General features: G+C 46.4%; 1 protein-coding gene across 1 annotated transcript in view; it reads left to right on the forward strand.

Moving 5' to 3' along the window:
* Positions 1-15,280, forward strand: part of LOC123757085 (mucin-22-like) — a 66,548-nt gene that overhangs the window by 43,992 nt on the left and 7,276 nt on the right. Inside the window, exons 10-18 of the mRNA XM_069324009.1 lie at positions 119-425; positions 3,563-3,732; positions 4,120-4,311; positions 5,859-6,165; positions 11,384-11,928; positions 12,317-12,722; positions 13,025-13,142; positions 14,457-14,504; positions 14,724-15,266. Coding sequence (XP_069180110.1) covers positions 119-425; positions 3,563-3,732; positions 4,120-4,311; positions 5,859-6,165; positions 11,384-11,928; positions 12,317-12,722; positions 13,025-13,142; positions 14,457-14,504; positions 14,724-15,266 — 2,636 coding nt within the window. The remainder of the gene's footprint in view (positions 1-118; positions 426-3,562; positions 3,733-4,119; positions 4,312-5,858; positions 6,166-11,383; positions 11,929-12,316; positions 12,723-13,024; positions 13,143-14,456; positions 14,505-14,723; positions 15,267-15,280) is intronic.

Below are 15,280 nucleotides of genomic sequence, written 5' to 3' on the forward strand. Positions count from 1 at the left end.
CATCTCCGTGTACACCAGGTTGTGTCTGCTGTACCAAGACACAACACAACACAACGATAACCTCTACCACAACAAGCCCAGAATCGACAACTACTATCTCTAGCACTTTATCCACCAGCACATCGACCACTACCACCACAACATCGACCACTTCCACCTATTACATCGACCACTACCCCCACTAGCACTACATCGACAACTGCCACCACTAGTACTACATCCGATTACTACCACCCCCAGCACGACATCGACTACCACCAACACTACATCGACTACCACCAGCACTACATCGACTACCACCAGCACTACATCGACTACCACCAGCACTACATCGACTACCACCAGCACTACATCGACCAGGAGAACCTCCAAGACATCATCGACCACTACACCAACTGGCAGTACATCGACCACTACAATCACTAGTACTACATCGACTAATACAACCACCAGCACTACATCGATCACCACAACCACCATTACCAACAACTAACACCACAAGTACTACTTCAACAACTACCACCACTAGCAGTACATTGACCACTACCACCACCAGCATTTCATCGACAACTTCAACCACTACCACCACCAGCATTTCATCGACAACTTCAACCACTACTACTTCGACAACTACCACCACAACTACTACTTCGACAACAACCACCACCACCCCAATACCTACTTCGACCACTAGTGCCACACATAAAGCTTGTCACTTTATCGACAGTGACGAGCACCATTTTATTCATGGTAAGAAAAGATGCATAACCAAATGTATTCCTAAAGAGATGGCAGCCATTAAATGTGGAAACAATTTTGATACATCTCCGTGTACACCAGGTTGTGTCTGCTGTACCAAGACACAACACAACACAACGATAACCTCTACCACAACAAGCCCAGAATCGACAACTACTATCTCTAGCACTTTATCCACCAGCACATCGACCACTACCACCACAACATCGACCACTTCCACCATTACATCGACCACTACCCCCACTAGCACTACATCGACAACTGCCACCACTAGTACTACATCGATTACTACCACCCCCAGCACGACATCGACTACCACCAACACTACATCGACTACCACCAGCACTACATCGACTACCACCAGCACTACATCGACTACCTACCAGCACTACATCGACTACCACCAGCACTACATCGACCAGGAGAACCTCCAAGACATCATCGACCACTACACCAACTGGCAGTACATCGACCACTACAATCACTAGTACTACATCGACTAATACAACCACCAGCACTACATCGATCACCACAACCACCTTACCAACAACTAACACCACAAGTACTACTTCAACAACTACCACCACTAGCAGTACATTGACCACTACCACCACCAGCATTTCATCGACAACTTCAACCACTACCACCACCAGCATTTCATCGACAACTTCAACCACTACTACTTCGACAACTACCACCACAACTACTACTTCGACAACAACCACCACCACCCCAATACCTACTTCGACCACTAGTGCCACACATAAAGCTTGTCACTTTATCGACAGTGACGAGCACCATTTTATTCATGGTAAGAAAAGATGCATAACCAAATGTATTCCTAAAGAGATGGCAGCCATTAAATGTGGAAACAATTTTGATACATCTCCGTGTACACCAGGTTGTGTCTGCTGTACCAAGACACAACACAACACAACGATAACCTCTACCACAACAAGCCCAGAATCGACAACTACTATCTCTAGCACTTTATCCACCAGCACATCGACCACTACCACCACAACATCGACCACTTCCACCATTACATCGACCACTACCCCCACTAGCACTACATCGACAACTGCCACCACTAGTACTACATCGATTACTACCACCCCCAGCACGACATCGACTACCACCAACACTACATCGACTACCACCAGCACTACATCGACTACCACCAGCACTACATCGACTACCACCAGCACTACATCGACTACCACCAGCACTACATCGACCAGGAGAACCTCCAAGACATCATCGACCACTACACCAACTGGCAGTACATCGACCACTACAATCACTAGTACTACATCGACTAATACAACCACCAGCACTACATCGATCACCACAACCACCTTACCAACAACTAACACCACAAGTACTACTTCAACAACTACCACCACTAGCAGTACATTGACCACTACCACCACCAGCATTTCATCGACAACTTCAACCACTACCACCACCAGCATTTCATCGACAACTTCAACCACTACTACTTCGACAACTACCACCACAACTACTACTTCGACAACAACCACCACCACCCCAATACCTACTTCGACCACTAGTGCCACACATAAAGCTTGTCACTTTATCGACAGTGACGAGCACCATTTTATTCATGGTAAGAAAAGATGCATAACCAAATGTATTCCTAAAGAGATGGCAGCCATTAAATGTGGAAACAATTTTGATACATCTCCGTGTACACCAGGTTGTGTCTGCTGTACCAAGACACAACACAACACAACGATAACCTCTACCACAACAAGCCCAGAATCGACAACTACTATCTCTAGCACTTTATCCACCAGCACATCGACCACTACCACCACAACATCGACCACTTCCACCATTACATCGACCACTACCCCCACTAGCACTACATCGACAACTGCCACCACTAGTACTACATCGATTACTACCACCCCCAGCACGACATCGACTACCACCAACACTACATCGACTACCACCAGCACTACATCGACTACCACCAGCACTACATCGACTACCACCAGCACTACATCGACTACCACCAGCACTACATCGACCAGGAGAACCTCCAAGACATCATCGACCACTACACCAACTGGCAGTACATCGACCACTACAATCACTAGTACTACATCGACTAATACAACCACCAGCACTACATCGATCACCACAACCACCATTACCAACAACTAACACCACAAGTACTACTTCAACAACTACCACCACTAGCAGTACATTGACCACTACCACCACCAGCATTTCATCGACAACTTCAACCACTACCACCACCAGCATTTCATCGACAACTTCAACCACTACTACTTCGACAACTACCACCACAACTACTACTTCGACAACAACCACCACCACCCCAATACCTACTTCGACCACTAGTGCCACACATAAAGCTTGTCACTTTATCGACAGTGACGAGCACCATTTTATTCATGGTAAGAAAAGATGCATAACCAAATGTATTCCTAAAGAGATGGCAGCCATTAAATGTGGAAACAATTTTGATACATCTCCGTGTACACCAGGTTGTGTCTGCTGTACCAAGACACAACACAACACAACGATAACCTCTACCACAACAAGCCCAGAATCGACAACTACTATCTCTAGCACTTTATCCACCAGCACATCGACCACTACCACCACAACATCGACCACTTCCACCATTACATCGACCACTACCCCCACTAGCACTACATCGACAACTGCCACCACTAGTACTACATCGATTACTACCACCCCCAGCACGACATCGACTAACCACCAACACTACATCGACTACCACCAGCACTACATCGACTACCACCAGCACTACATCGACTACCACCAGCACTACATCGACTACCACCAGCACTACATCGACCAGGAGAACCTCCAAGACATCATCGACCACTACACCAACTGGCAGTACATCGACCACTACAATCACTAGTACTACATCGACTAATACAACCACCAGCACTACATCGATCACCACAACCACCATACCAACAACTAACACCACAAGTACTACTTCAACAACTACCACCACTAGCAGTACATTGACCACTACCACCACCAGCATTTCATCGACAACTTCAACCACTACCACCACCAGCATTTCATCGACAACTTCAACCACTACTACTTCGACAACTACCACCACAACTACTACTTCGACAACAACCACCACCACCCCAATACCTACTTCGACCACTAGTGCCACACATAAAGCTTGTCACTTTATCGACAGTGACGAGCACCATTTTATTCATGGTAAGAAAAGATGCATAACCAAATGTATTCCTAAAGAGATGGCAGCCATTAAATGTGGAAACAATTTTGATACATCTCCGTGTACACCAGGTTGTGTCTGCTGTACCAAGACACAACACAACACAACGATAACCTCTACCACAACAAGCCCAGAATCGACAACTACTATCTCTAGCACTTTATCCACCAGCACATCGACCACTACCACCACAACATCGACCACTTCCACCATTACATCGACCACTACCCCCACTAGCACTACATCGACAACTGCCACCACTAGTACTACATCGATTACTACCACCCCCAGCACGACATCGACTACCACCAACACTACATCGACTACCACCAGCACTACATCGACTACCACCAGCACTACATCGACTACCACCAGCACTACATCGACTACCACCAGCACTACATCGACCAGGAGAACCTCCAAGACATCATCGACCACTACACCAACTGGCAGTACATCGACCACTACAATCACTAGTACTACATCGACTAATACAACCACCAGCACTACATCGATCACCACAACCACCTTACCAACAACTAACACCACAAGTACTACTTCAACAACTACCACCACTAGCAGTACATTGACCACTACCACCACCAGCATTTCATCGACAACTTCAACCACTACCACCACCAGCATTTCATCGACAACTTCAACCACTACTACTTCGACAACTACCACCACAACTACTACTTCGACAACAACCACCACCACCCCAATACCTACTTCGACCACTAGTGCCACACATAAAGCTTGTCACTTTATCGACAGTGACGAGCACCATTTTATTCATGGTAAGAAAAGATGCATAACCAAATGTATTCCTAAAGAGATGGCAGCCATTAAATGTGGAAACAATTTTGATACATCTCCGTGTACACCAGGTTGTGTCTGCTGTACCAAGACACAACACAACACAACGATAACCTCTACCACAACAAGCCCAGAATCGACAACTACTATCTCTAGCACTTTATCCACCAGCACATCGACCACTACCACCACAACATCGACCACTTCCACCATTACATCGACCACTACCCCCACTAGCACTACATCGACAACTGCCACCACTAGTACTACATCGATTACTACCACCCCCAGCACGACATCGACTACCACCAACACTACATCGACTACCACCAGCACTACATCGACTACCACCAGCACTACATCGACTACCACCAGCACTACATCGACTACCACCAGCACTACATCGACCAGGAGAACCTCCAAGACATCATCGACCACTACACCAACTGGCAGTACATCGACCACTACAATCACTAGTACTACATCGACTAATACAACCACCAGCACTACATCGATCACCACAACCACCATTACCAACAACTAACACCACAAGTACTACTTCAACAACTACCACCACTAGCAGTACATTGACCACTACCACCACCAGCATTTCATCGACAACTTCAACCACTACCACCACCAGCATTTCATCGACAACTTCAACCACTACTACTTCGACAACTACCACCACAACTACTACTTCGACAACAACCACCACCACCCCAATACCTACTTCGACCACTAGTGCCACACATAAAGCTTGTCACTTTATCGACAGTGACGAGCACCATTTTATTCATGGTAAGAAAAGATGCATAACCAAATGTATTCCTAAAGAGATGGCAGCCATTAAATGTGGAAACAATTTTGATACATCTCCGTGTACACCAGGTTGTGTCTGCTGTACCAAGACACAACACAACACAACGATAACCTCTACCACAACAAGCCCAGAATCGACAACTACTATCTCTAGCACTTTATCCACCAGCACATCGACCACTACCACCACAACATCGACCACTTCCACCTATTACATCGACCACTACCCCCACTAGCACTACATCGACAACTGCCACCACTAGTACTACATCCGATTACTACCACCCCCAGCACGACATCGACTACCACCAACACTACATCGACTACCACCAGCACTACATCGACTACCACCAGCACTACATCGACTACCACCAGCACTACATCGACTACCACCAGCACTACATCGACCAGGAGAACCTCCAAGACATCATCGACCACTACACCAACTGGCAGTACATCGACCACTACAATCACTAGTACTACATCGACTAATACAACCACCAGCACTACATCGATCACCACAACCACCTTACCAACAACTAACACCACAAGTACTACTTCAACAACTACCACCACTAGCAGTACATTGACCACTACCACCACCAGCATTTCATCGACAACTTCAACCACTACCACCACCAGCATTTCATCGACAACTTCAACCACTACTACTTCGACAACTACCACCACAACTACTACTTCGACAACAACCACCACCACCCCAATACCTACTTCGACCACTAGTGCCACACATAAAGCTTGTCACTTTATCGACAGTGACGAGCACCATTTTATTCATGGTAAGAAAAGATGCATAACCAAATGTATTCCTAAAGAGATGGCAGCCATTAAATGTGGAAACAATTTTGATACATCTCCGTGTACACCAGGTTGTGTCTGCTGTACCAAGACACAACACAACACAACGATAACCTCTACCACAACAAGCCCAGAATCGACAACTACTATCTCTAGCACTTTATCCACCAGCACATCGACCACTACCACCACAACATCGACCACTTCCACCTATTACATCGACCACTACCCCCACTAGCACTACATCGACAACTGCCACCACTAGTACTACATCGATTACTACCACCCCCAGCACGACATCGACTACCACCAACACTACATCGACTACCACCAGCACTACATCGACTACCACCAGCACTACATCGACTACCACCAGCACTACATCGACTACCACCAGCACTACATCGACCAGGAGAACCTCCAAGACATCATCGACCACTACACCAACTGGCAGTACATCGACCACTACAATCACTAGTACTACATCGACTAATACAACCACCAGCACTACATCGATCACCACAACCACCATACCAACAACTAACACCACAAGTACTACTTCAACAACTACCACCACTAGCAGTACATTGACCACTACCACCACCAGCATTTCATCGACAACTTCAACCACTACCACCACCAGCATTTCATCGACAACTTCAACCACTACTACTTCGACAACTACCACCACAACTACTACTTCGACAACAACCACCACCACCCCAATACCTACTTCGACCACTAGTGCCACACATAAAGCTTGTCACTTTATCGACAGTGACGAGCACCATTTTATTCATGGTAAGAAAAGATGCATAACCAAATGTATTCCTAAAGAGATGGCAGCCATTAAATGTGGAAACAATTTTGATACATCTCCGTGTACACCAGGTTGTGTCTGCTGTACCAAGACACAACACAACACAACGATAACCTCTACCACAACAAGCCCAGAATCGACAACTACTATCTCTAGCACTTTATCCACCAGCACATCGACCACTACCACCACAACATCGACCACTTCCACCATTACATCGACCACTACCCCCACTAGCACTACATCGACAACTGCCACCACTAGTACTACATCGATTACTACCACCCCCAGCACGACATCGACAACCACCAACACTACATCGACTACCACCAGCACTACATCGACTACCACCAGCACTACATCGACTACCACCAGCACTACATCGACTACCACCAGCACTACATCGACCAGGAGAACCTCCAAGACATCATCGACCACTACACCAACTGGCAGTACATCGACCACTACAATCACTAGTACTACATCGACTAATACAACCACCAGCACTACATCGATCACCACAACCACCATTACCAACAACTAACACCACAAGTACTACTTCAACAACTACCACCACTAGCAGTACATTGACCACTACCACCACCAGCATTTCATCGACAACTTCAACCACTACCACCACCAGCATTTCATCGACAACTTCAACCACTACTACTTCGACAACTACCACCACAACTACTACTTCGACAACAACCACCACCACCCCAATACCTACTTCGACCACTAGTGCCACACATAAAGCTTGTCACTTTATCGACAGTGACGAGCACCATTTTATTCATGGTAAGAAAAGATGCATAACCAAATGTATTCCTAAAGAGATGGCAGCCATTAAATGTGGAAACAATTTTGATACATCTCCGTGTACACCAGGTTGTGTCTGCTGTACCAAGACACAACACAACACAACGATAACCTCTACCACAACAAGCCCAGAATCGACAACTACTATCTCTAGCACTTTATCCACCAGCACATCGACCACTACCACCACAACATCGACCACTTCCACCATTACATCGACCACTACCCCCACTAGCACTACATCGACAACTGCCACCACTAGTACTACATCGATTACTACCACCCCCAGCACGACATCGACAACCACCAACACTACATCGACTACCACCAGCACTACATCGACTACCACCAGCACTACATCGACTACCACCAGCACTACATCGACTACCACCAGCACTACATCGACCAGGAGAACCTCCAAGACATCATCGACCACTACACCAACTGGCAGTACATCGACCACTACAATCACTAGTACTACATCGACTAATACAACCACCAGCACTACATCGATCACCACAACCACCATACCAACAACTAACACCACAAGTACTACTTCAACAACTACCACCACTAGCAGTACATTGACCACTACCACCACCAGCATTTCATCGACAACTTCAACCACTACCACCACCAGCATTTCATCGACAACTTCAACCACTACTACTTCGACAACTACCACCACAACTACTACTTCGACAACAACCACCACCACCCCAATACCTACTTCGACCACTAGTGCCACACATAAAGCTTGTCACTTTATCGACAGTGACGAGCACCATTTTATTCATGGTAAGAAAAGATGCATAACCAAATGTATTCCTAAAGAGATGGCAGCCATTAAATGTGGAAACAATTTTGATACATCTCCGTGTACACCAGGTTGTGTCTGCTGTACCAAGACACAACACAACACAACGATAACCTCTACCACAACAAGCCCAGAATCGACAACTACTATCTCTAGCACTTTATCCACCAGCACATCGACCACTACCACCACAACATCGACCACTTCCACCATTACATCGACCACTACCCCCACTAGCACTACATCGACAACTGCCACCACTAGTACTACATCGATTACTACCACCCCCAGCACGACATCGACTAACCACCAACACTACATCGACTACCACCAGCACTACATCGACTACCACCAGCACTACATCGACTACCACCAGCACTACATCGACTACCACCAGCACTACATCGACCAGGAGAACCTCCAAGACATCATCGACCACTACACCAACTGGCAGTACATCGACCACTACAATCACTAGTACTACATCGACTAATACAACCACCAGCACTACATCGATCACCACAACCACCTTACCAACAACTAACACCACAAGTACTACTTCAACAACTACCACCACTAGCAGTACATTGACCACTACCACCACCAGCATTTCATCGACAACTTCAACCACTACCACCACCAGCATTTCATCGACAACTTCAACCACTACTACTTCGACAACTACCACCACAACTACTACTTCGACAACAACCACCACCACCCCAATACCTACTTCGACCACTAGTGCCACACATAAAGCTTGTCACTTTATCGACAGTGACGAGCACCATTTTATTCATGGTAAGAAAAGATGCATAACCAAATGTATTCCTAAAGAGATGGCAGCCATTAAATGTGGAAACAATTTTGATACATCTCCGTGTACACCAGGTTGTGTCTGCTGTACCAAGACACAACACAACACAACGATAACCTCTACCACAACAAGCCCAGAATCGACAACTACTATCTCTAGCACTTTATCCACCAGCACATCGACCACTACCACCACAACATCGACCACTTCCACCATTACATCGACCACTACCCCCACTAGCACTACATCGACAACTGCCACCACTAGTACTACATCGATTACTACCACCCCCAGCACGACATCGACTACCACCAACACTACATCGACTACCACCAGCACTACATCGACTACCACCAGCACTACATCGACTACCACCAGCACTACATCGACTACCACCAGCACTACATCGACCAGGAGAACCTCCAAGACATCATCGACCACTACACCAACTGGCAGTACATCGACCACTACAATCACTAGTACTACATCGACTAATACAACCACCAGCACTACATCGATCACCACAACCACCATACCAACAACTAACACCACAAGTACTACTTCAACAACTACCACCACTAGCAGTACATTGACCACTACCACCACCAGCATTTCATCGACAACTTCAACCACTACCACCACCAGCATTTCATCGACAACTTCAACCACTACTACTTCGACAACTACCACCACAACTACTACTTCGACAACAACCACCACCACCCCAATACCTACTTCGACCACTAGTGCCACACATAAAGCTTGTCACTTTATCGACAGTGACGAGCACCATTTTATTCATGGTAAGAAAAGATGCATAACCAAATGTATTCCTAAAGAGATGGCAGCCATTAAATGTGGAAACAATTTTGATACATCTCCGTGTACACCAGGTTGTGTCTGCTGTACCAAGACACAACACAACACAACGATAACCTCTACCACAACAAGCCCAGAATCGACAACTACTATCTCTAGCACTTTATCCACCAGCACATCGACCACTACCACCACAACATCGACCACTTCCACCATTACATCGACCACTACCCCCACTAGCACTACATCGACAACTGCCACCACTAGTACTACATCGATTACTACCACCCCCAGCACGACATCGACTACCACCAACACTACATCGACTACCACCAGCACTACATCGACTACCACCAGCACTACATCGACTACCACCAGCACTACATCGACTACCACCAGCACTACATCGACCAGGAGAACCTCCAAGACATCATCGACCACTACACCAACTGGCAGTACATCGACCACTACAATCACTAGTACTACATCGACTAATACAACCACCAGCACTACATCGATCACCACAACCACCTTACCAACAACTAACACCACAAGTACTACTTCAACAACTACCACCACTAGCAGTACATTGACCACTACCACCACCAGCATTTCATCGACAACTTCAACCACTACCACCACCAGCATTTCATCGACAACTTCAACCACTACTACTTCGACAACTACCACCACAACTACTACTTCGACAACAACCACCACCACCCCAATACCTACTTCGACCACTAGTGCCACACATAAAGCTTGTCACTTTATCGACAGTGACGAGCACCATTTTATTCATGGTAAGAAAAGATGCATAACCAAATGTATTCCTAAAGAGATGGCAGCCATTAAATGTGGAAACAATTTTGATACATCTCCGTGTACACCAGGTTGTGTCTGCTGTACCAAGACACAACACAACACAACGATAACCTCTACCACAACAAGCCCAGAATCGACAACTACTATCTCTAGCACTTTATCCACCAGCACATCGACCACTACCACCACAACATCGACCACTTCCACTATTACATCGACCACTACCCCCACTAGCACTACATCGACAACTGCCACCACTAGTACTACATCCATTACTACCACCCCCAGCACGACATCGACTACCACCAACACTACATCGACTACCACCAGCACTACATCGACTACCACCAGCACTACATCGACTACCACCAGCACTACATCGACTACCACCAGCACTACATCGACCAGGAGAACCTCCAAGACATCATCGACCACTACACCAACTGGCAGTACATCGACCACTACAATCACTAGTACTACATCGACTAATACAACCACCAGCACTACATCGATCACCACAACCACCATTACCAACAACTAACACCACAAGTACTACTTCAACAACTACCACCACTAGCAGTACATTGACCACTACCACCACCAGCATTTCATCGACAACTTCAACCACTACCACCACCAGCATTTCATCGACAACTTCAACCACTACTACTTCGACAACTACCACCACAACTACTACTTCGACAACAACCACCACCACCCCAATACCTACTTCGACCACTAGTGCCACACATAAAGCTTGTCACTTTATCGACAGTGACGAGCACCATTTTATTCATGGTAAGAAAAGATGCATAACCAAATGTATTCCTAAAGAGATGGCAGCCATTAAATGTGGAAACAATTTTGATACATCTCCGTGTACACCAGGTTGTGTCTGCTGTACCAAGACACAACACAACACAACGATAACCTCTACCACAACAAGCCCAGAATCGACAACTACTATCTCTAGCACTTTATCCACCAGCACATCGACCACTACCACCACAACATCGACCACTTCCACTATTACATCGACCACTACCCCCACTAGCACTACATCGACAACTGCCACCACTAGTACTACATCCGATTACTACCACCCCCAGCACGACATCGACTACCACCAACACTACATCGACTACCACCAGCACTACATCGACTACCACCAGCACTACATCGACTACCACCAGCACTACATCGACTACCACCAGCACTACATCGACCAGGAGAACCTCCAAGACATCATCGACCACTACACCAACTGGCAGTACATCGACCACTACAATCACTAGTACTACATCGACTAATACAACCACCAGCACTACATCGATCACCACAACCACCATTACCAACAACTAACACCACAAGTACTACTTCAACAACTACCACCACTAGCAGTACATTGACCACTACCACCACCAGCATTTCATCGACAACTTCAACCACTACCACCACCAGCATTTCATCGACAACTTCAACCACTACTACTTCGACAACTACCACCACAACTACTACTTCGACAACAACCACCACCACCCCAATACCTACTTCGACCACTAGTGCCACACATAAAGCTTGTCACTTTATCGACAGTGACGAGCACCATTTTATTCATGGTAAGAAAAGATGCATAACCAAATGTATTCCTAAAGAGATGGCAGCCATTAAATGTGGAAACAATTTTGATACATCTCCGTGTACACCAGGTTGTGTCTGCTGTACCAAGACACAACACAACACAACGATAACCTCTACCACAACAAGCCCAGAATCGACAACTACTATCTCTAGCACTTTATCCACCAGCACATCGACCACTACCACCACAACATCGACCACTTCCACCATTACATCGACCACTACCCCCACTAGCACTACATCGACAACTGCCACCACTAGTACTACATCGATTGCTACCACCCCCAGCACGACATCGACAACCACCAACACTACATCGACTACCACCAGCACTACATCGACTACCACCAGCACTACATCGACTACCACCAGCACTACATCGACTACCACCAGCACTACATCGACCAGGAGAACCTCCAAGACATCATCGACCACTACACCAACTGGCAGTACATCGACCACTACAATCACTAGTACTACATCGACTAATACAACCACCAGCACTACATCGATCACCACAACCACCATACCAACAACTAACACCACAAGTACTACTTCAACAACTACCACCACTAGCAGTACATTGACCACTACCACCACCAGCATTTCATCGACAACTTCAACCACTACCACCACCAGCATTTCATCGACAACTTCAACCACTACTACTTCGACAACTACCACCACAACTACTACTTCGACAACAACCACCACCACCCCAATACCTACTTCGACCACTAGTGCCACACATAAAGCTTGTCACTTTATCGACAGTGACGAGCACCATTTTATTCATGGTAAGAAAAGATGCATAACCAAATGTATTCCTAAAGAGATGGCAGCCATTAAATGTGGAAACAATTTTGATACATCTCCGTGTACACCAGGTTGTGTCTGCTGTACCAAGACACAACACAACACAACGATAACCTCTACCACAACAAGCCCAGAATCGACAACTACTATCTCTAGCACTTTATCCACCAGCACATCGACCACTACCACCACAACATCGACCACTTCCACCATTACATCGACCACTACCCCCACTAGCACTACATCGACAACTGCCACCACTAGTACTACATCGATTACTACCACCCCCAGCACGACATCGACAACCACCAACACTACATCGACTACCACCAGCACTACATCGACTACCACCAGCACTACATCGACTACCACCAGCACTACATCGACTACCACCAGCACTACATCGACCAGGAGAACCTCCAAGACATCATCGACCACTACACCAACTGGCAGTACATCGACCACTACAATCACTAGTACTACATCGACTAATACAACCACCAGCACTACATCGATCACCACAACCACCATACCAACAACTAACACCACAAGTACTACTTCAACAACTACCACCACTAGCAGTACATTGACCACTACCACCACCAGCATTTCATCGACAACTTCAACCACTACCACCACCAGCATTTCATCGACAACTTCAACCACTACTACTTCGACAACTACCACCACAACTACTACTTCGACAACAACCACCACCACCCCAATACCTACTTCGACCACTAGTGCCACACATAAAGCTTGTCACTTTATCGACAGTGACGAGCACCATTTTATTCATGGTAAGAAAAGATGCATAACCAAATGTATTCCTAAAGAGATGGCAGCCATTAAATGTGGAAACAATTTTGATACATCTCCGTGTACACCAGGTTGTGTCTGCTGTACCAAGACACAACACAACACAACGATAACCTCTACCACAACAAGCCCAGAATCGACAACTACTATCTCTAGCACTTTATCCACCAGCACATCGACCACTACCACCACAACATCGACCACTTCCACCATTACATCGACCACTACCCCCACTAGCACTACATCGACAACTGCCACCACTAGTACTACATCGATTACTACCACCCCCAGCACGACATCGACTACCACCAACACTACATCGACTACCACCAGCACTACATCGACTACCACCAGCACTACATCGACTACCACCAGCACTACATCGACTACCACCAGCACTACATCGACCAGGAGAACCTCCAAGACATCATCGACCACTACACCAACTGGCAGTACATCGACCACTACAATCACTAGTACTACATCGACTAATACAACCACCAGCACTACATCGATCACCACAACCACCTTACCAACAACTAACACCACAAGTACTACTTCAACAACTACCACCAC

Source organism: Procambarus clarkii, chromosome 13, assembly GCF_040958095.1.
Source record: "Procambarus clarkii isolate CNS0578487 chromosome 13, FALCON_Pclarkii_2.0, whole genome shotgun sequence".
NCBI classification, from domain to species: domain Eukaryota; kingdom Metazoa; phylum Arthropoda; class Malacostraca; order Decapoda; family Cambaridae; genus Procambarus; species Procambarus clarkii.